The 23,672-nt window shown below is 46.9% G+C and overlaps 1 protein-coding gene across 4 annotated transcripts; it reads left to right on the top strand.

Annotated features, from left to right (window-relative positions):
* Positions 1-1,925: 1,925 nt before the first annotated feature.
* Positions 1,926-23,672, top strand: ldlrap1b (low density lipoprotein receptor adaptor protein 1b). Of its 4 annotated transcripts, none has more exons than XM_037487060.2 (10): positions 1,926-2,323; positions 12,356-12,498; positions 13,039-13,151; positions 15,036-15,150; positions 15,857-15,929; positions 18,419-18,514; positions 20,067-20,200; positions 20,542-20,576; positions 21,752-21,783; positions 22,386-23,672. In XM_037487060.2, exons 1-10 carry the CDS (start codon positions 2,239-2,241, stop codon positions 22,430-22,432), a joined length of 873 nt encoding a protein of 290 aa, XP_037342957.1. In that variant the 5' UTR covers positions 1,926-2,238; the 3' UTR covers positions 22,433-23,672. The 4 variants fall into 4 exon arrangements, with proteins under 4 accessions (XP_037342957.1, XP_037342958.1, XP_037342955.1 ...); XM_037487061.2 differs by having other exon boundaries at positions 20,067-20,161; XM_037487058.2 differs by lacking the exon at positions 21,752-21,783.

Here is a 23,672-nt window from a genome sequence, read left to right on the forward strand (position 1 = left end):
CAAGGACAGTCACATCCAATGCATGAAGAAAAGCCCTCTCCTCAGCATTCTGTCACATGCCCGGCATCGCCGAACGCACTCGATTAACCTGTGCGGCGAGACCGAAGCGCCTCGCTCATTTTCCCCTGCATCAAGCCGGGGCCTAGCTCGGCCATAAATTTACTTTACACTCAAACCTCGGTAGTTTTATCGCTCTCCTCGTCTCAATTTGGCACCGCTCTGTTTGGCAGAGTCCAGCATGTGGAATTAACAGATTATAATATGTATTTTCTAGCATTTGGCCCAGATGTACCAACCGTTTGCAATGCCATTAGACCTCATTAATGTAAAGTAAAATCCAGCTGTTTGTAGGGAAAAAGCCATTAAATGCGAAGTTCCAGGTGTAGCCATCATGTTTTTCGGTAAACATAGACCTACCGCGTAGGTCAATAGATGCATGTATAGTTAAACTAACCTGTCCTTGTCACTGTGTATAACTAAATATGATTCTTTTTTGCCATTCACAAGAATAATCTCTGTTGAATATTACAGGTGGATGTGCAGTTGCACCCCTGCTCACTCCTCTGGCAGATGTTCCTACCCAAACACACGCTGCTGTGCCTGTTACTGGTAATTTGTTGGCGTAAAAGCCAGGGTTTGTCTTGCGTGCTTCACAAACAGCAGGAGGCTACGCTCTGTCTCCAGCCTCCCAGTGAGGCACGGCTGCAGCAGCTAACAAAGAAGCAGTGATTTGAAAGGAATGCACCTGCAGGAGTGCAGAGAAGGTGGCTTCGCTCACGCTGCTACGCTGATGAGGCGTTGTTCCGATGCAGAATAAACTCAATGCTATGTGTAATTGCTGGCTGAGCTGATGTTTTTACTGATTCGTCCTTGGGGGAGGTGCTCGACTGTTGCACTCTTGTATCCGAGTTTGTCATTTCTTACGAATCTTGAACTGCAAGACTCATTCAGGACGTGATGATGGAAGCTTTGTGTCATTTTGAATGTGTTAACAATGTACCCAATACAAGAAGATTTTGGATGGTCGTCTAAAGGCAATAATAACGATTATTATCATCAGCTATATTATTATTAACTATTATATAAATTCAGATGTTATCACATTATCAATACATAAGACTACAATTACTGAATCAAAAGCTCTGGAGAAAGTGGGGCTATAAAAGGTCACAAAGGGTCATTTTGATTTCTGTCAAATTTCCACCTTCAGAACCGATGTTAGTAGACCGTGTTTGGTTCTTATGGCCATTCAGCGTGGGTTTTAAATCATTCAAAAGAAAAGATCGATTGGACATGAATTGCTCCTGGATGTCTCGCGGGGTTTCCGCTTCAAGACTGAGAAATGTGAAATGGAGCATCTTCGTCCACAGGTCTCAGTCTCCCTGACCTCATGTTTCTTTTATCAGGAACCCCCCTTTCCTCCACATGCCCAGCGGGGACTCCTTGGCTTTCATTTTGGAAAGAAAATGACAGTGTGTCTTTTCCAAGAAAGGACCCTCACAGCATCTCCTCCCAATGCAGCTATTGTCTCATGTGCTGTCAGAGCACTCTGAGGGACCCAGGAAATGATATATTTATATATAGTGATTATTTAATCATACGAGAGCGTCTTGCATACAATACAAATGGTTGTTGAGAGTGACATCGTAACAAAATCATTACTGATTATAATAATAATAATAATAACGCATTACATTCAGCTGCTATAGCAACCTAAAAAGGTGAAGCAACCTGAGCTGACGTGTTAACACCCTTTAACCCTTTTTTTATCACGGCATTTTCCCGCTGACACTCGCCATGTGGCTGAATTAAACATTAGCGCTTTAAACCCACCCCTACAACCCACAGCTGCCAACCCCACGCCGGTTGTGGGAGTGACGCGGCACCGTGTTTTTTTTTTTTTAACGGGAACGATAACACCGCCCGCGCGGGGTGCGAGCTGCGGCAACCAACGCCACCTCACTCACTCACTCGCTCGCGTGACTCTGCAACCGGGCGTCACGCACGTTATCCGGTTAATTTACATACAAAACGCCGCCCAGGGGGACGAACATGATAATCCACCATCGACTGAAAGCTATCCGCGCAGGAGGGGAGAGGAAAAAAAAAAAACAGCCGAAAAAAAAGTTTGAACGTGAGCGGGCTGTTTTATAAAAAAAAAAAAAGAAGCAGGAGAAGTGTTTCCACACTCGAAACCAGCCTCGTCGGGCTCTTCGCCCTCACTTTTTGGATCGCGATATGGACGCTTTGAAATCCGCCGGAAGGGCAATTATACGGAGCCCGAGTATCGCCAAACAGTCGTGGACCGCGAGCAGACATAAAAGTGAGTACTCGGTTCGATACGACGTTACCACCGGGGCGTTAGCCGGTACTAATTGGGGCTAAATTTAGAAGCTATCTTGGCTAAACCAAACCAAGCCAAGCTAGCCTTCGGTAGGAGAGAGAAGGGAGAGAGGAGGGGGTTGGGGGGGTTACAACCTGTTTGTTGACTTAACGGCACTTTACCCCCGCCCCCCCCCCCCGGGTTTCTTGGTCCCGGGGTATCTGTCGGTATGGCTCGGGTCGAAGCAAGAATACTTTCGCGAGCGAGCTAGTATTTTTTTTTTATTCCTCTCATAAATTGGTTTGTTATGGTTTTTCAACTTGACACCTAAACTGACAGCAGCGCCACGCAGCCCGTAAACTGACTCCTGTTGACGGCTCCGTTTTTATTTTTTCTGTTTATTTTTTAACATGTTCAGCTCCAACTGCGCACCTCCGACGGGTCTCGTATTTGTTTTTTTCTGTCCTTTTACTCGCACTAAAAAGCGGGCAGTGCCGTGGTAAAAGTTTGAAAACCTCTGCCACGTCACTCCGCGGGGGACCGTCTCACTGGGGGGGGGGGGGGCTTCATAATAAGGGCTCAAAATACTTTTAACGTGCTCTGTAGAGCGACTTGTTGAAAAAGTGAAGGATTGTAAATGCCCAAAAAGGAGAGTGCTCGTCTTCCCTGCAAAGGCTGTAACGTTGCAATCCTAGCAACGCACTGTTGCTAGGCGATATACTGTGTTGAAAAAAAAAATACAAGAGGCTGCACAAGGAGTGGTGGCAGGGACTAAATAACATGTTAGAGGGGAGCCTCGATCATAGTGCAAAGCTAAGCAATAACGTTTTTAATGATCGTGATGATGTGTACACTCATCAGCCGGCGCTCGATCCACTGGCTGTCAAAAGCAAGGCTGTCACATGCAGGCCGAGCTGCGTGTTTGTGTTACACTACCCCCCCCCCCTCCCTTCTTTTTTTTCATAGACAATAGAGCAGTTGGCAGCAAGATGTTACACGTGCACTGTGCAATCAATGCTTTGTTTTGGTCCTCTCTGGTGTGTGTGTGTGTGTGTGTGTGTGGGGGGGGGTCAAAACAGGAAAGAGTGCACAATCTGCATGGCCCAATCACGGGCAATCAATTCCCTGTTGCGGGTGAGCTGTGCCATGCCTCTACATCCAATATCTGCTGCTTAAACATACGGTCAGATTCAGGTCGCGTGACTGAAAGCCGGCGGGATATTCGTCGTATCATTTCTTCACCCACATTGTTTATTCATTTGAGCTTCCTGTTTTGTCTGTGTACTGTCCATCTTCCTCTTTTTCTTTTTCATTCTTCTTTTTTTTTTCAATCTGCTGAGATGATCACACGCTTAGCTGTGTGACAGTTGGCACCTGTGAACTGCAGAGTCACAAACAAACTCTTTTTTGTTTCATCTTGTAGTGTTCAGTGTTTTATGTATGAGACTAATCCAAATACAGTACAAATCGTATTCATTCCTCTCTTATTGTGTGACTTCTGGCTTTGGCGGTATGTAGATTTTGTCAGGGTCATCAATTTAAGAAAACATAGGTTGTCTTTCCTTTCCTCCACTATAGGCTTCTTTTTGGCATCTCTCTGCATTGCATTCCTGTTCTCCCGCAGTCAGTGTTGGATTGGATGGGTTGTAATCTGTTCATATCACTGCACGTCAAAATTCAAAGTAGGCAAACTTTAGTCCCTTGTCTTAGAGTTTTTTGTTGTCTTGTTCCTGAGTCTGCACAGGCAAGAATGTGTCCGCTATGTCATTTCCTCATTTCCTACTGTCTCTCTGGCAGTTTGCTGAGCTGCAGAAAAATGATACCGTGTGCTGCTCTCTCTGCTACATCTGAATAATTCCCCTATATGTAACCATATTTTTAGGTCATGTAGGCTTGTTTCCACTCTGCTTGAAACGTGTAGGAGGCAGAAAATCCCTGTCTGCCTTGAAGTGAGACGGTTCCCTCCCACGTCCCCTGTCTCCTGTTGGGTTATCAATATTGTGGCAGCTACATTTGACGATGTCAGTCCGCCCATGCATTAGATTTTTTTTTCCGAAGGAGCTTCTTAGTAGTATCTTTTCATTTGTTTTAATTAATTTATGTATTGTTTATTTCCCACTGCACTTCTGACTAGTGACTTGTGCTCTACCGCCTAAAAGGGCCCTGTAGGGCCCTAATGTAGATTGCTTGCTGCAGTATTCCTTTATGGAGTTGTAAAGCCCCCTCTGATTTATGCCCCGGTTTGGGATCATCTGTATCTGTAAGCTTCCGTGTGTGCGTGTGTGTGTGTGTGGAGTCACGTGTGGACGGGACTGCACGATAATGCCATGTCACTGTTCCTCCTAGCGGACCTTTTTCAAATCCTGCAGGAAAATTGATTGTTTGCCATTCTCTTGTTTCAGCTGATCAAGCAGGGGAAAAAAAAATCCTTTTAAACATCAAAATTGTTATCACAACACACCAGTTAACTGGGTTAAGTTGGGCGGTAAATTGCAGTATGACTAATTTGTGCAATCTATTTTCATCTCTTATTTGCTGGGCTATGTTGCATTCATTATCCTGTGATGAGCGCAATGCACATCTATTCCCGAGTGTTGTTATTTTAGAGGAAACCCTCTTTCTTTCAGTCATGAGTGCACAGATTGCTCCAAAAGACGAACTATAATTAATAATACACATTCATGGCCCGCCAATTAGAAAACCAACTTTGCCAAACAACTTTTTGTTTTCTTATTCAAGGAAATACACATTAAATTTAATATTTTATTTGACCCACTTTTTCACATTTGGGACAACTTTAAAAGATGATAGCACTCTGTGAAGCCAGAGGGCTAGTCAGTGGCTCGCCACTTCGCCTTCCTGTGAAGAAATCATTGATGTGATCCCCTTCAGCCATATGTGTAGACATATGGTCAGTGTGCTAGTTCAGTTCTTCAGCTTTATCGCCCGAAAGAACAAATCCCTCAAATTCCAATTAAGTATACTTAGAAAGCTATCTGAGTCTGCAAATGTTCCGTTGTTGGTAATTCAGTGTCCCCAGCAATTCCAAATCCATTTGGGTTTTAATCCTTTTTTCAAATGGAAACCGTAGCCAAAATAAGGACCAATACTGCCGCCATACGGTCCACAATTTTTAATTATTAGTTTAGATCACTTGTGGTAGCAATATGGTTCATGATCAGCCAGGCACAAAACCATAAACAACTCTTCAAGTCTTCATGAATACTCTAGTTTACCTATTCCCCAAATCAACCAAAGAATATACAGGCAGCTTACCTACCCACCAAAAAACAGGAGGAAAGGAGATGAACAAAATAGGCGCCTCACCCCTGCAACTACCCAGACAGCCTTGAGGCCACAGTTTACGCATGGCCAGTCCGATCCGTTAGTCTAGCTGTGGAAGTTTTTGGTGCTCTTTCGGGTGTATGTGAACGAAAGTGGCTTGTGAAACTTCTTCTCCCCCAACACTGGTGGAGCGATGTAATTCAGGTAAGACTTGCTCTTTTTTTTTTTTTTAAAGCTCCAAGGCTTCCAAACACTCCACTTGTGTCCTGTGAGGTTTTGCAAGATTTCACAACCTCGGACAAGACACGCCCTAACCTCAGCCTGAGGATGAAATCCCTTGGGGAGGGTTGTTATTTTTATGAATAGAGGATTCCATTACCGCTCATGACTCAAGACATTACCATCTTTCTCCCCCTCCACCTGTGTGTGTGTGTGCCACCGCTGCCTAAATACTTTTTTACAAAGTTGAAACCAAGAAGCACATGGAAAAAATCTTGGCGGTGATTTGCACATCTCCAAAATTCCCAGGAGCCCAATCTCGTAAATCTGTGGACCCGCATGTCAAACCGGTTCTACAAGCGCTGTACTCCTCAGCCGGTTAACATGTGAAGAATCAAACTGTCCAGGCAAGTGACTGCTTTACTTAGTTTTATACTGAATTCTTTGTGCTCATTTAGTGTAGCAGTCCTAGCGAGTCCTCTCCGTTTTGGACCGTGTGGCCACTAAAACCCGCTCTTGATGGAGGAGGAGCTTGCGGCTACGCCCGTCTACCCGAAGAAAACCAAAAACGTGCATCTGCCCGACCAAATGCAGGTATTGAGCAAGCGGTGGTTTGATAATGTTGCACAAAACGACATGCAAGCAGGAACACAGCAGAGGTACAGAGCTAATGCTTTAATCCACGTATATGGGACTAATTTGCATGGACTGGAAGCATGCCAGCCCATCTGGATGTTTATTTGCCACCAGAACATGCTCTGCAACCAACTGCTCCTGCGGGTGAGCGTGCCTGTGCATTCAGTGCTTTTCAGGATCAGTTTCGTAACCCTGCCTCCTGTTGCGAGTACATTCTGGCCTCAGCTGGGCATCAGCTGTAATCCCTGACTGGCAGGACAACTCGATTCCCTCTCCCTCTCCTCACTTTCCCTCTATCCGTGGATTTAGCCAATACCGAAAGACACGTGTGGCAATGTTGGGAGACTTAAACCCACGACTGCCATCCACTGCAAATCCTTTCCATCACCCAACTGGAGTTTTGGCTGGTTGTCAAAATACAAATCGCTAGCTTGTGCTATTGGGAGTCCTTTAACAACATGGATATTTAAGAATATCATGGGCCTGCTGGTGTATGACAGAGGTGCCCAAGGTCGGGGAGAAAAGAGGTCACAGGCGGCTGGGCATAACGGATCCTCGCTTCATCTTCATCTTACTTACTTTGTATTGATTTCTCCTTGAGCGAACCGGCCCGTGGTTTTATGTCTCAGTGCTCGCCTGTATCGATCGCTTTTTTTGTGTATCTCACGCAGAAAGGCTCTGACCCCGGTGCTCCGAGGTTATGTAAAGCAGCTGACACAAAGAAGGTGGAATAATGGAACGGGATCAGCCTTTTGGACGGACCCGTGGCAATCTCCCCATGCCTACACCCACTTTCTCACTTTGACTCGCACACACGGCCTCGCTCCCTCTCAACAAGGCTCCATCTTAGCCTTCTTACCATAATGGTGATGACAGTGCACATCTCAGACCCGCACTGACCACAGCAGCCTGGTTGGCACACAGCGGTTACACGAGACTCCGCCACGGAACAAAGTCTGCAGAGGAAATGTAGGACTAAACTTTTTAGGGCCCTAGTTATAGGTTGTCCATGGCTCTCTCCTAACCAGCTTTGTACTGCGTCTCTGTGTCTCCCTGCAGGCGTCTTTTCCTCATCTGAGTCTGCAGTTTCTAAATTAGCACAAAGTGTCCTGATTACGATCTAATAATGCTGCAATAGGTTTTTTTTTTTTTTCTCAATCTTTTTGCTCATGTCATTCTGTGAGATAAGATGGGTCATTACTGACCCATCGTTCATCTGAGGCCTTAGATGAGCACATTCAGCTTTGGTGAATAATATCATACTGGGAACTAGTGATATTTTAGACGCTACTTTTGTTTACCAAGTTTGTTTGAGATCTCGAGTCTCTGGAGCACAGATGATGTTCCCCCTCTGTTCTTCATTAAACACGGATCCTCTGAGAGGACCACGTCAGGCTCAGCCGCTGTACACACCTTTCCCCCAACATTCCATAGTGACTCACATCTCCAACCACAGCAAGGGTTGACGCCCTGTTATTTTGACATTGGGGAGGAGGGGCTCGTGTTTTGGGATAACTGAAGCCCCACAGCTGATTCATAAGTCAAACTAGGGGAAAGTATGCAGGTGGGCAGCGGGGCGATCGCGAATGTGCGCCGGGATTCACTCGCCTCACTGACGACAATGCAACAACGGCACAAAGAGCTCTCCATGCTCAGAGGCTCCTTTCAGACCTCCACAAAGGGGGGGATTGTTGATGCAGCAGGCTCGACTCGTGGGGGGCCCGCTGCCCGAGCCGTGGTGCAGAGAGGGCTTTGACTGTTAACCTCCATAGGTCTTTATTTGTGTCTGTTAGTTAAACCGAGCTGGGACCATGCTGCTAGTCCCCGCCCCCCCCCCCCCCCCGTTCCCTAGAATCTGAAAATGAGACCTTTATGAATATGTGGCTTACTCATGTAGCTGTGATCACAGCCTCGCTGACATCATCTGCTATCACGTGTTGATTGATGTCTATAGATCCTGCGTGAAAGTTAATCACTGCGTGGGTCTGGAGTCACACTCGCATCAGCTGCTCACTGAGAGCAGGGAGGAGTGGGCTGGTTTCAGCGGCAGAAGCGTTTTTTTTTTTTTTTAGCGTTTTTGAGCAGAGAAAATGTCCTTAATATTGCCCAGAAGCAATCTAGTCGGATAGATCAAGGTTGTCAGGATGTTTCCGTGGTGATATTTTTTTATATACAGCAATATTGCTATATATTCTCTCCACTATCACCTCATTTCCTATTTCTACTTTCCTTTTTAAGTTGGCCTTTTCCCCTCATTTGTGTACCCCCTGCAGCTTTTACCCCCCCCTCCCCCAAATGTGTGTCCGTTTGCTTCTTGAAGCAGAGGCATGGCCTCATTAGTCGCCGTCGCGTGCTGTTGACCGGGAGAGCAATGGCAAATCCTCTCCGTCACCCCAAACCGCTTCATCTCCTCTTGTGTCGTCTTCGACCAAAACAGCCGACGACCTTTCCACCGGCGCCGCACAGGCTCATCCCTCAAATCTCCTTTTTGATTCCCGAGACCTCTGTGCCTTTCCAGATCTGTCGTTGCAATCAAAAGGGCGCGACACCCTTTGTAGCTTTTAGCTTCATTAAAACTTTATGGAACATCTGCACAGACTCGAATGATTGAATTTTAAAGGAAGAGGCAGATACTTTTACCAGGCGTGGTCTTCCACAGCAGTTTGATGAAGGAGGCCACGTAGTTCATTCAAAGGATTTCTGCTCACAGGTTGAGCCCCACAGCGGTGATGAGCTGCCTGCGTTTTGGTGACATGGCTCTTAAGTGCTACGTTTGAAGTCTTCTGTTGGTGTATTAAACTGGTCTGCATGCGTTCAGACGTTCTCTGTTGATAGCTTATGTGTTCATGAATATTGATCATATTTTTTTTTTTCCCCCCGGTACTAAAGCCCAAAAAAAGACATTTGTTCGAGTTTAGTCTCTGGGGCTTTTATGTAATAAACTATTTTATTTAGACCAGTGTTCCCCTGGTAAGATTTGTGTCATCTGGGACTTAATCCAAGGTTGACAGATGCCTGGAGTGGTGATTTATTTTTATTTTTTTCAATCCCCCATCACTCTGCAGTCAACCGGCAGATAGTAGTTTTCTTCCCGTTCAGTCTCCATCCATCTCATACTTCTACTTACTTACTTATATCTCTGATGTAGCGTGGTGGATATTGATGACGAACACGTGGCCCCGTGAAGACTTGAGCGAGCCGGAAAGAACCGCGCCGCCTCATTAGTTGCTTACTTAATATTTTAGCGATTTATTGGATAAACAAACCCCTTCCACAAGCCCGGCTCTCTTACCGGGCCGCGGGAGTCTTTTGAAGTTTGCTTTATTCACCGACGCAGATGCAGAGAGCTGCCGTGGGGGGGTGGGGGGTGGAGTTGTGTGAATGCAAACGTGACCAATGTGAAAATGGATTACAGTGTTTCCCCTAGGTTTACAACTTCAACCTCAGGGGGGGGGGGGGGGGGCGACAATGGATTATTATCTTCCATACATTAGCACTCTGGGCATTTGCACCGGAAATAGCTTCGTTTTAGATCTTTAACAGATTTAACTGTTTAATTTCCCACTAACTTTTTTGTTTTGTTATTTGGGTGGGGTGTAGGAGTAATCTCCTCTTGTGTACGTTAGGCAGGATAAATATATCCCTTTGTTTGCGTTGTCTGGACCTACATTGGCTTCCTCAGGACCTCTCAGGAAGGGCGATTCCTGAGACTCTGCAGTCGGGGGTTAACTGCTGGTCTTCCCCAGAGACGCCCCCCCCCTACCCCCCCTGCCTCGGCCCCCTACAAGTGATAGTTTGGACAGTGGAAGTACACAGGCTTGCTTCTGCTATCTCCGCTAAGCCTCGGATTGCTCGTTTTCGATGCACTTTCTTACGTGTCCTTGACACGATCCTCTGAAGACTCTTCAGGCTCGGTTAGATTAGCTGCGTTGGAGCCCGAATGGTACCCCATCATGTTGGGTCCTAAGTGGCTCCCCCTCATAATGGACTCTCGCTGCTCGGTAAGTTGATTTAGGTGGCCAGTAGAAGCTGATGATTCCACACAGCAGGTTATGTTACAGCGAGGGGGGGGGCTACTTATCTAATGTAACCACGGGATCAGATGTGTTCCCCCCCCCACTCAGGAGCTCAAAGACAGTGACCTTTTTAGAGCGGGTGTTCACTGCAGACTCGCCCATTACTTAAGTATGGGTTTGGATAGAGCTGCATTTAGACTATATTATGAGTCTCCAGAACCACTCCCGGGTGGCTTGGTTTGGCTGGCGAAGGAAAGCAATATTATAGGTTAACCTTTTCCATGGTTTCCCAAGTGGTTCCCTCAACGACATAGCCTCCCAAGCCAATTAATAGTGCTCAGATTATACATGAATTAATATAAAACATTTGACTCACTAACTTCTGGTAAGTTCATAAACTTTTTTTTTTTATTGGTTTATCGATTTTATATAATTATCCATAATTTCTCAGTGATCAAGTTTACTTATTTAAAGGTCTTGTTTGATTTTTCCAATAAGTTTAAACACCAGTCTATTCTAATTCTTCCTATAACGTAAGACTAAGAAAACCAGTAAATATTAAGACTCTTCTTTGCATAAAAAATGACCATCACATACATTTTTAGCCAGTTTTCTGCTTCTTCCAGCAACTTGGGTACAAGTGTATGCATGAAACAAAGCCAAACTATAGCTCCTCAGGGAGACAACCACAGAGGAGAGGATTCTACTCTGATTACCCTGAAGATGCTGGACCAGACCATGTCCAATGTGTTTTCTCAGAGAAGACAAATGGACCCCCCCCCCCCAACACTTCCCTATTTACACACACACACACACACGTCACAGCGGCAGGTCTGTAAACCTTTTATGAGCTGGGTGAGAAGTAGTCGGCCCTTTTTTATTGTCCGAGCGAGTGGCTGAATACTCGAGAGGCTTTTCGTTGTGTGAACATTTCATAAATCCTCAGCGATTTGAATCCCGCCGTCTTGCCGAGTTCCTGTTGTGGAGAGTCAGCAGAACCGCAGCCCCTGTTGACGTGTCGTGTTGAAGGCAGGTTCACACAAGTTGATCTTCTTCTTCTTCTTCTTCTTCTCTCTCACTTCTCGGACTGTGTGGCTGGGCTTCCCCCGGCTTTCTTTCTACTGGTAGAACACAACGAGAAGCGCGTCGCCTCCAGCAGCTTGCAGAGCAGTTTCCTCTGATAAAAGAACTGAAAAACCACAGCCGCAGAGATTCCTTCCAAAGGCAAAATGTACAATATTGAGTCCTGAATCAGTGTCATCGTCTCGTACGCTGGAGGCGATCATCTTTTATGAATGGCTTTGCCGGCAGGGTTCTGTCAGACAGTCACGAGGCACCCTTTGTATATCGATATATATCTTGAGCCTGTATTTGTCGAGAGAAAATGTCTTTGTTCTAAATGCCGTCGGCCCCTTCATCTTATGTGGTGATTGAAGTCTGTAATTGTTGTAACTTTAATTGCACACAAGCACTTGCGTCCCTTCAGCTAACCGGGTCCCCCGCCTAAAGCTTTGGAACCACTGTGTGGGACAAGCCTTTGAATTTTTAAATTACAGCACAGTATGGTCAGTCATTATAGCGCAACTCTTCACCTAAACACTCCTTCCCTGCTTTACAATAATTCCTGTCAATACTTTAATTGTGATTCAGCCGCATCACACAAGTGTCGTGTACTTATGTCCAGAGTCCTCAAAGACTTCTGCTCATTTGGATTATAGAGTTTTAGTTTGCTGCTAGATTGAAGTGTTTGAAGTCTGTTGCCAGATCAAATCAAAGGTGGGAACCAGAAGTAACGCATTACAAACCATAACAGACTCAGGTTATAGTTGATATCTAATTTATTTTTTGACATTTGGTCGTCTCTCTCGTTCCGCAGAGCTTCCGGAGAACTGGACGGACACCAGGGAGACCCTCCTGGAGGGCATGGTGTTCCAGCTCAAGTACCTGGGGGTCACGATGGTTGAGCAGCCCAAGGGAGAGGAGCTGTCTGCGGCCGCCGTCAAGAGGATCGTGGCCACGGTGAGAGACGACCTGAATGGCACCTTGGTGAAAAGTCACGTGGTGGCTGCCATCTCTCTGGCCCCGAGGCCCCCGGGCTGACGTTTAGAGGGCGACGCCATTAGTCTGGACACTGTTCCTCGGCCAGCTTCATCACGGTGGAACGGGCTTAATGTTATTGGAGCCGGCAGCTCGGCGGACAATGAAGTTAGCGGCGGCAGAGCGGTGGGCCTTGAGACACGGCCGATGTACGCAGAGCCTCCGATTGGGTCTGTTGGCTGCCCTTGGTGTCCCTGTAAAAAGGATCTTATCATGAACGGGATCATGAACCATGTCGTAGACTTGCATACATATTACGTAGCGGGTGCACTTGGTGGGAAGTTAAGCATAAGCCGTAGCTGTAAACGATTTCCTCCGGATGGGATGTGTCTTTCTCATTCACACACAGTTAAATAAATACAAGGTTGACACTTTGCTATACTGTTTTCCTTTATCTCACTCACAAAGCCTCTTTCCTCTGTGGCCTCCACGTTTCCTTTCTCCCTCTCCTCTTTCTTCCAGGCCAAAGCCAGCGGAAAGAAGCTCCAGAAAGTCACATTAACGGTCTCCCCCCGAGGAATCATCCTTTACGACAGTGCCTCCAACCAGCTGATGGAAAACATCTCCATCTACAGGTCGGTCTTCACACATCCACAAACATGTTCCTCATCCTAAGCTTGTCCTCATCATCCACAATAAAGTTGTTATTTGCTCCAATCAATCGTGTGTGTGTGTGTGTGTGTGTGTGTGCGCTTTTATTGAGGCCTCTTCACGATCAACAGTGGGTCTCATCAATCTTAACTCACTTGGGAGCACTAGAACAGCTGTATGTCTGATATTGACTCACACACCTACACACCTACACACACACACACACGTTCTCCCTAGTAAACGCCTACACTTCTCACTTGCCTGCACGTTTAAAGCTGCATAACCTCCACTGGCCCAGAGCTTATGTTTTTTTCTAAAGTTCCACATTCATGAGTCTTCGTATGAAGGAGAAATGGGACTTTACATCATCTCCCCAAACATGAATAGGCTTATGTAGAGTAATTTGGGTTCCTGGTTGTGCGTCTTTGAACAATCAGGAAGGAGTTAATTTCTCAGGCATACAGGATAGCTCTGATAGCCCCTCATAGATCCAATTGATGGATTTTACTTTTAATAGTTGTTGAGTTAAACTGCTACTTCCTATTTTTCAAATGGCAGGAGACCAAGAATATTTGGCATTTTCAACTTGGATTATTAGATAATTGTTAAACTGCTGATAGATTTTTAGTCCATTGATTAATCGACATCTGACAATGGTCCCACAGTGAGTTAGCACCAATGCCGAATTATACATTTACATTTCCCGTTTACCCGTTACGCATGAATGTGCAGACCATTTTCACTGAATTAGTTCATTCTGAGGAAAGCTTGAAAACCTGATGATTGTTTCTCAGATTTGAGTGAGTTATGCCTCTGAGGCAGAAAGTACCGAAAGTACCCTAATGGCCTCCGAGGACTGTTTGTCACGCCCGTCGCCGCCGCCGCCGCCGCTGCTGCAGCCACAGCTACGCACCTGGATTTTTCGCCTCACTTCATTGATTTACACTGAAACATATTAATGGGTTCTTCCAGCTGGAGAATATGAGGAAAAGACTCCGTGAGCCGGGTCCAGCTGTGGAGACATGGAGCAGCAGGTTGTCTCTCTCGCATCTTGCTGGAGATCTTCTCCCTGAGCAATCTGCTCAGAAGATGGATGGCCAATGACATAAATGGATTAGCCGGGACACCTTATTTCCCCGACGCGCTCCCTGCTAAACATTTGCCCGTAAATCTTGTCCTGCGATTCATGAACCTCTCCAAACTATTTCCTCCACTTTTGAATTTTTTTTTTATTCATCTATTATAACCGCAACTTCTATTCCTAAGTCGTTAGTGAAGTGTGTGGCTCTCCCGCTTGTGCGGTTTAAGATTAAGAACAGATGGCAGACATTCATTACCACCTTCCTCCCATCGCTTTGGGTCTGGCTCGGCTCACCCGTCCCTTTGGTACCGGGGGAAATAACAGGATGAGCAGATAGTAGAGAAAAGGCATTCAAGGAGCATTACGGCCTGATTCCAATCTCCAGTCTGCACCTGAGACGAACAAGCATCACTGATGCCTTCCTCACATGGAGGAACCACCTTAGTGATTTAAGGCCGTGTGCCTGTGTGGACGCAGAGGGGGTGTGATGGAATAACTTGTTGGAAGGAGGCAGAAAGCAGACAGCACACGTGTTCAGATCCATCGATGAGCTTTGTACCTGCACACAGCGGGGCTGGTCAGCGCTGCCGCCGGCTTTGAGAACAGAAGGGATTTGTTTTTTTTGGGTTCTTTTCTGTAGCAGTTTAGAAAAATTGGACTGGAATTTTGTTCTGATTGCTGGTGTAGCTCAACAGCGTAGAGCCGATAACGTTGCTCGATCTGTGATGTTTCTAAGCCGCGTTTACTTGTGTTTCATTCTTTTTTTCCTTATTTTTTTTTTCTCCAGAATATCCTATTGCACAGCGGACAAGATGCACGACAAAGTGTTTGCCTACATCGTCCAGAGCCAGCACAACGAGACCCTGGAGTGTCACGCCTTCCTCTGCACCAAGAGGAAAATGGTACGTAAACGAGGACGCGCAAGCGCGTGCTGCAAAGCCCTGCAGTGACTCGAGTTTCACGTCCTGTAAGTGGGCACGATGTGGCGTCAAAGTAAATCTGCAAATGAAAGTCATTATGGCTCGTTATTGTTCATTCAGAGAGTTTCCGGCCTGGCCAGGAAATATTCCTGCATACATAGCCTTCATTAAAACGTCAACTTGTTATTAGATTTCACTTTTTGTGGAAGTAATTCTATCGCTGCTAAACTTGGCTTCACGTGGACATAAAGTGTTTTTCATATTTTCAACTAATGTGGCCAAAATCTAGATCTATTCCTTTTACATTCACGTAGTGAGTGAAATAAATGTTCCTCATGGCGCAGCACACAGGTATTCCATTTGGCTGTGGAAAGCGCAGATACAGTATGTATGCAAATGTCCAAGTAATAAAGTGAAGGAGAAAGACGAGGAGCGAGAACGTTCAGGGCGGGGAGGCCGTCGCCCCCTCTCTGGCATTCTCTCCATCCCCCGGAGGTTTCCAGCCACTCCCTTCCTTTTCCTTCCCCTCACTAATTTAGTCCTGGCCAAAAGGCCACGTATCCTCCCCGTTACACAAACACCTCGTCACGGCGTTTCTGAAGGAGCCCCTTCTGTCACTTCCTGTTGTTTTAATCACGGTTTTTGTGCCAGTGTCACTCCATTCTTTTCTCCCCTCTTCCCCCAACAGGCCCAGGCGGTCACCCTGACAGTGGCGCAGGCGTTCAGAGTGGCGTTTGAATTCTGGCAGGCCGCCAAGGAAGGTACGCATGGTCGCCCACGACGAGCCGCTTGCGACCCCCCCTGCCCCCCCCCCCCCCCCCGTGGTGTTATCCTATCCATCTACTGCACCCTTTGTCTTCCCTCTCGATGGCCCTGTATACAATGCTGAGGTTTTGTGAAATGCGTTTGTTTGGCATCTTCCTGGTCATGGCCAGTGACTGATGTCCTCCTCACGCACACACACACACACACACTCATACACTAGAGGAATGTCCTTATTGATCGATTGAACCAGTTAAATCATCAGCTATAAATCAGAGAGGCCTTTTTTTGTTTGTTTAGTGAACCCTCTTTATTACAGACAACTCAATCACGGTTAAAGACTCATCAGGTTAGGGACACAGGGTCGGGGGGGTGGGGGGAGGAGGGTTAACGCACGCACGCAGCAGGCAATCAGGCGTCAGCGGCTTGTATGCATGTAATTTACTGCACGTATGACTCCAGAGTAAATGAGCGGTTCTTGCCACATAGTGTTGGTTTCTGCCCCCCACAGCCCCCCCCCCTACAATCTTCTCCTTGTAGTCCCTGCTTGAATTTGAATAATTATCCTTTTGTTGCTGTCTTGTTTTGCACCTGGCAGCTTGACCCCCCCCCCCCGACCCCACCCCACCCCACCCTGTGAAGTTATTTTCTTTTCCCTCTTTTCCTTCCTCGCATCGCGGCACTTGCTTCTGCATATGATATGGAAGGGAGACGGCTGAAAGAGGAGGAGAAGAAGTGGGGGATGGAGGATGAGGAGAAGGGGCACAAGGGCATGAAAGGCGGGGCGGGGAGGAGGGTTGGGGTGGCGACTGTAAGAGAGAATGGAAAATGATTGTGCGCCAGTGGGAGCTGAAGCCCCTGACGGATTCGGTGTGAGAGACATTTATCGAGGCAGGCTTATTTGTTCAGCCCAGAGAAACACACACACACACTGTATATGAAAATATCTGGCTGCCTCTTTTTTTACATTTTTTTTTTATTCATGCCATGCCCCCCCCCCCCTCCAACATCAAGGATACAGGCTCCTTTTGCCGCTTGGATGTTCTTAGCTTTTAATGTGAATATCAAATTGGCTGCCTCCTCACTCTTTCACCTCATTCTCCATAAGCTGTTTAATTTGCCGAGCTAGTTCTTCTCGGGTGGTGTCGCTGATGGAGTAATGGTGCCGAGGTAGTCGGAGGTTATGGAGGGAAAGTTGATATATATTTTAAAGAAAGTGTTGGTGCTCTTATGTAGCTGCGAAGAACAAAGGGAGATGGGAGAAAGCGCAGAAAACTAATCCTTTTTGAGTCTTTCACTAACGTTAAAAGTTACGAGTCCCTGGGGGTTGGGGCCCCGCAGAGAGCGCGGGGGGGGGGGGGGGGTCCACTGTATGTCTAGTGTGCTGCTTCTGCTTCCTGCAAACTCTCCTCCACCATCCGCAGTGGCTCTGCACAGCCCACCACACATTCCTGACCCACATTCCTCCGCAAATCACCGCTCCCGTTCCCAGGTCTTCCTTCCCTGCAAACACTACAGCTGGCTTTGAACTTGCAGATCTTCATAAAGTTGCCCATGGGGAGGATTTGTACCACCGTCATCGCTAAGCTACCTGGGCTCATGGGAAATGGGATATAATATGGGATGATCATGAAACCTCCTTGCAGTTAGTGTTGTTAAACAGAAATGGACAGAGTTCCAGTGACTCATCGTCTTGGAGTTCACACTTTTTCTGAGAGTTTGCTTAACCGTCACATTCTGGGCAGTGACGCCGCTTTAGAAGTGTTTAAAGCAGGACATCACATCTCGGGGTGAGGTTTCTTTTCGATTAGGTTTAACTTGGTGAATCGCTCGTATCTCTTCTCCGTCAGAAGTTGCCTTTCAGTAACATTTGAGGATGACTGTTGCACTGGAACAAGACGAACTGCCATGTCCTCACAACGTTGCGCTTTATTGTGAAGGAGAAAAGCACAGCGGCACAACAGTGATGATTGTGTCTGAGCCGAGTATAGCGTGAGTATAATTGGAAGTAATGAATCAACCTCTGATGGCAATTATGTGCCTCACAATGAGTGATGAGGGAGGCTCCGCAGTGAGAGGACGTAACTTAATTACAACATTCAAAATATTTTTATAGGGCCTTGTTTCATTTCTTAACTTACCGACCGAGCCCAAGCGAGCAGCGGATTCTTTTAGCTGTTGTTGGTTTCCCGCGGTGATCTGCACCGTGTGGAAAAGCTTCCTCTCTGCAGGTGAGAAGGTGTGGAGGGAGCAAAACCCGTTATCCATGTGACCCAGATGTCAGGCCCACCATTCAAATGCAGCAGCAACTGTATTAACTGCTGAATGAAGTATTTGCGCTTCAATCTTGTTTTTTTATAGTAACTAATCTGCTGATTTGTTCCGCTCATTATATGCGCGTCACCCCATGGCTCCGCAAGCTCCTGAATCACAGTTGACCCCCCCCCCCCCCCCCCCCCCGCCCCCCCTTCTTTCACTCCCCCCACAGAGAAAGAGAAGCGAGCGAAGTCTGGTTCAGACGGAGAAGGAGCCAGCAGCTCTCAGTCGGACAGCTCGGCCAGCCTGGGCAGCCTGAAAGCAGGAGGTGAGTCATGTCACCCACCATCACGTCCCCCCCCCCTCCCCCCCTCCTCCTCTGTCTCACAGACATCGTAGCCTCAGGGGTGACGGCCGGGGATGAGTATTCAGCCGCTTGTCAAAGGTTGGCTCACAGACAGGCTGACCACCCACTATTTGTCTCTCTTGCAGATGAGCCTATTAGGCGACGGTGTGTGATGACCGTGACTATTTTGATGTTTTGTGTTATGAAAGTGCCGTCTATGGACAAACACTCGGGCTCTTTCTGGAAGCACAATTCCAGTCCTGTTCGTACAAAGAGCAAACCCCCCCCCACCCACTATTGTTCAATCACATTTCCTAGGATTCCAGGACTCGGGGACGTGGGTCACGGCCTCTGAACATGCTGTCGACTTCCAGTGAGCCAAACCACCTTTAGGCATTATTAGCGCGGCGTATTGTCCACAGCCAGGACGCAATGAGACGAGGAGCCTCTCGTCGCCAGTGGCATTATGCCTGTACGCGTATCCCTCACCATGCTCAGTACTCTTTGTTAGTCTGTGCCCAGCGCGCCTTTTTCCTGTCACACTGTGAACATCAGCTGCACTCTGATCCATTTGCAGCTAGACGTTTCTGTTTGAGACTGAAGCCCTTTTTTTCATTTCAATTTTTTTTGGAGGAAACTCTGAAAGCATCAGCTTTGTACCAACCCTCCCCCCCCCCAGTACCCAACCAGAGAGAGATCTCTCTAAATCCGTTCTGACACTTAATTTGAACATGTAGCATTTAATGGCCGACACGGCTTTTAAGGATGATCCTTGGTGAAAACGGTCAACTGAGATTCTGGCAACAGAACGACTCTGTTTCTGGGGCCGAATGAATCCCGCTCATCTGGCCGCTAGCGTGCTGTATTTTCTTTTTCCCCCCCCCAAAGCAAATTGGCGTAATTGGGGCGGCTTTTTGAAACAGGCCGAGAATATTCTTTAAGGAAATGGTTTCAGCATAGAAGAACTTTCAATGTTCTCTAGGGATAAACATAAGTATTTAGACGAGACACAAATTTGCGCATTATTGGCAGACATTAATCATCAGGAAAGGCCATTAGGAGCCAATCCCATTACAGATCAGTGGTGTCGCCGTGGTTAGGCGGGGGGGTTTAGTTCACTCCATCCTCACTCATCATGCGTGACAATCTACAGATTGCTGCGTCGGTGGGATACATTAGAGGCTTAATAAGAAAAAGTTACCTGGACTCATAGCGATGTGTGAACGCTGCATGGAAGTGTGAGAACTACAGGATGCTATCGAGTGGGTGCAGGCAGAATCCATTTGGTTTCCCGACACCTGAAGTGCACACATGTGGATTTAGAGGAGTCCTTATTTTATGCTTTTTACCTTTCTATTTATGTTTTTTTTTTTTGACCACTGTCTCTTTTCAAAGCTTCCTATCGGTTCTTAGAAACGTCCCAGACACGGTTAGATGGGAAAAGTATTCTCAGAGGACAGAGTCTTGAACTCGTTTTCAGGAAAATCCTACTCTATCTGCCCCTAAATCTATCCAACGTGTTTTTATGTTGCAGAAGTAGCCACGGGAAGGCTTCTGGATTTGGCTGAGGGAGCCAACGCGGCGCTGGTCCACTCGGCAACGAAGCAGACGGAGTCGGACCTCTTTATGGTGCATAATCACGCAACCGAGAACAACAATACTGTATGGGTAAGACAAGAGTCTGAGCCGCTCGGGCTCGATGGGATGCGAGGAGATGATTAATTAGCCATAGGGCCTGGTGGTGTACTCTTGTACTACCTGTGGTATTCAAGTCGCAGAGCCGCACAATGGCCTATTGAACAGAGCCGGCCTTATGAACCCGTCACATAGCTGGAGAGGGTGTGGGCTGCAGGGAGCCTAAATAAACCTCCTCGCACCATGAGTGGTTGTACCGTTAACGATTTAACATTTCCTGCACACGCCCACTCTCACCGACCATCTCTTGAGACGTGACCGTTGTCTTCATCTAATGGCTGTGTGTGTGTGTGTGTGTGTTGTGTGTGTGGCAGGAGCTGGAGGACGGTCTGGACGAGGCTTTCTCAAGGTGAGAACCGCTGTGGATTGTCGTGCGTTTCTCCCCCTTAAACTCTCTGCAACGACCCAACAGGAAAATAACCAGCTGCGGTTTGCGCCGCTCTAGTGGAAAAACGCAGCCTCTCCCACGGGCGGGGGGGGGGGGGGGGAGTGGGGGGGCGCTGAGTTTACAAGCGACTGACGTAGGTGAGCAACACCCACCCTGAGTCACGCTGTCAGCCTCCGTCTCCGGCCCAGGCAGGTCAGCCTCATGTGAGCTACAAAAGCCAGTGGTTACAAATGAGTGCAGCGCAGGGACGCACTGCACCGTATTTATATCACAAACCCACAGGGAAGTGACTTCTTCTGCCGTGCTGTACTCCTTTTGAGTGTCACAGTTAAATAAAAAGCACCAGTGGAGCTACTCGAGCAGGAGGCGGGGCCAGATCATTTGAATTCTTTAAACTCTGTCTTTGTTTACTTCGGCCCTGCCTTTTCATCTGGGCTGCTAATTGGACAGTGGGCTTCTTAATCTGCCGTTTTCGTTTAGTGAAAGGGAGGGCGGTCTTCAAAGTCTGTAATCAGGCTCCAAGAGGCCATTTCAGGCGCGTTATCAGATGATTATTTGTCTGCACGCAGTGTAATTACACCCTGACCCGTTAATCTCCCACTCTGCTGCTAACGAGGATGCTCCCAGCACAGACGCAGACACGTCCTTGAAGGAGGGGAGGCCCGACGTCCTTGTGGACATCTGTGTCCACCATGAGAGCCTGATTGCACTGGTGATGTTGGGGGAGAAAAGTTATGGGCAACACAAAAACCAATTTTAAATTCTCTTTTGTCCACTTGACTTTTGGCAATGGGCTGCAGATGGTTCATGGTTGAGAGGGTTTGGCTGTTTGAGGGACTGCGCTGCCCTCTGCTGGACGCATGCCGTTAAAACCTGTTGATCATAGTGAGGAAAAGGCCGGTTTGCTTGTGCTTATATCATCTATCTGGCAGAGATGTGAGGCTATCAGGGGGCGGTTTTCTAATTGTGCTTAATGCCCAATGTTAATGTCTATGTTAAAATCTTGGCACTAAATCCCCCCGCGGCCACATAAATGTACTTCCCTCCCTTTATTGTCAGGCTGTTCAGCATAGTTCAATTGTTGCCTGACTTGTGATGTTTCCTTTGCACCCCCCCCCCCCCCTCCACCCCCCCAGCCGCAGTCTGGATAGCTTTGAATCCTACTCAGGTAACGACGTCATTCACTGGATCCAGTGACTTCCACCTCATTCTCCCCATAGTCAACTGTCATCCGTCCGAGTATCCGATTTTAGACTCATCTAGTTTTCACTCTTTCTTTTTGAGGCCACATACCATCGACAAGGAAAGGAAATAAAAAAATAAAAAAAACATTAAACTCCTCACTGTCATCCCCGAGCTTCATAGGACCACACAACCTGATGGTCCGGTGTGTCCTCATCACGAGTGTCTTTGTGTGTCTCCGCCTCACATCCATCGGCTTTGCACATGAGAGATGACCGGATGAATGAAAGCGTCATGTGTTCACGTGTTGGTCCGACACGGCACTTTGCATGTTGGGTCGTATTAGGGCGCGAGGTCACTGCCATACGTGGTTTTGTTTTGACTTTTTCTGCTTAATTGGATTCTTCATAATAAATGGATGCCACTGCGTTTTGTAAGTCCGTACTGAGCGCACACACTGCACTTACGCTCACAAACTTTTTGAATATAATGGGTCGCATTATAAATAACAGTGATCACTACTCCGATTTTTGTCATTGCAGAAGCTAATAAAATGTCTTTTTTTTTTTGCCCCCTCTGCTCCTCCAGACTCGCTGAGTCTCGCACTAACCCCCAGGTCCTGGACATTGGGGTAAACCCTCAGGACTTCAACAGTGAAGAGTGCCTGTCCCCAGGCAGATGGGACCCAGAGGACACAGACTTCACCACGCATAAGGACGCGTTCTGAAGGAGCCTAAGGGAAGGGGACACATGCGTGGGGCAACTGGTGGACAAACAGACATTGTTTGGGACATCGGTCTGAGGCCTCCCAGCTTCCCCCCTTGCCGGCGTGCGTCTCGGCGGTCCGGTCCGGTCCGGTCCGGTGGCTTCCTGGTGCTTCTGCATCTTGTGGACCAGAGAAGGGCAAAAAGAGCAGGCTGCTTACAGAACAGGCCAAAGCAATACAAAAAACAATATATCCCTTTTCTATGAAAAACAAAACATGCAGTCATTTAATGTTTGTTACGGTCAGTGTGTTACTTCCATTTTGTGTCAAGCATTTATTGTTAGGAATGTGTTTGTGGAATGTGCTTGTGTACATGGCATTGCATAGAATGTGTGTACATTAAATGTACACAGTGAGCGGAGAGACGTATGATGCGTTGAGGTTGTATCGGGTCATAAAGGGTGCCGTCTCATATTTTATTTACCTAGAGTTATAACTAATTAGATTAATAATAATAATTAGAGGGAAAGGCCACCAAGGCTCCAATTCCAGTATCGGATGAGACGGTTACCACCAACTTACTTTAAGGAGTCAGCCTTTGTTTTGGGGGGAAAAAAAGCTTTAGAAAAAATAAAGAGATGGTGTCAAAGATTGTTTGTGTGGGGAAAAAGAAAATGGATATGAACAATATGACAACTTTTTAAAGACCATATTTAAACCCATTACCCAGGCCTATATATACGGTGCCTCCATTCACTCTTTTCATGTCCTCTTGATTTTAACTTTGACTCACAGTGGATCCATTTTGTTTTTCCCCAGAAATTGTTGGAGACGACAAAACCTCAACTAGTCCTAATTCAAAACATGGCTGAGAGAGGGGATGCCACTCTGAGTGGTTTTGTTTTACACGGTTTAGTCTTTCTTTTGACCACGTCAGAAAATGCATTCATCACCTGTGACTCACAGTTAAAAAAAAAAAACATGAAGTCCAAGGGTTGAAAGGTGCTCTATTGCCACTCTACCACTGTATGTTAAATTATGTCGTTGCATTGACTTTTATTTTTAATTTTTATCAGAAAGTGTTCCCAGTGTTATTTTTTTGGCTATTTGTTTATGTATGAATGTTATTCATTCATTTACATACCATTCAATAAAAGTAATACTGTTCA

The sequence above is a fragment of the Pungitius pungitius genome, chromosome 14, assembly GCF_949316345.1.
Source record: "Pungitius pungitius chromosome 14, fPunPun2.1, whole genome shotgun sequence".
NCBI classification, from domain to species: domain Eukaryota; kingdom Metazoa; phylum Chordata; class Actinopteri; order Perciformes; family Gasterosteidae; genus Pungitius; species Pungitius pungitius.

Excerpts from the sequence above, each read along its gene's own strand:
- ldlrap1b (XM_037487058.2), top strand. The coding sequence starts at position 2,239 with ATGGACGCTTTGAAATCCGCCGGAAGGGCAATTATACGGAGCCCGAGT. Across the intron at positions 12,499-13,038 it reads TCAAGAGGATCGTGGCCACG|GCCAAAGCCAGCGGAAAGAA; the intron begins GTGAGAGACGAC and ends TCTTTCTTCCAG. Across the intron at positions 15,151-15,856 it reads TCTGCACCAAGAGGAAAATG|GCCCAGGCGGTCACCCTGAC; the intron begins GTACGTAAACGA and ends TTCCCCCAACAG.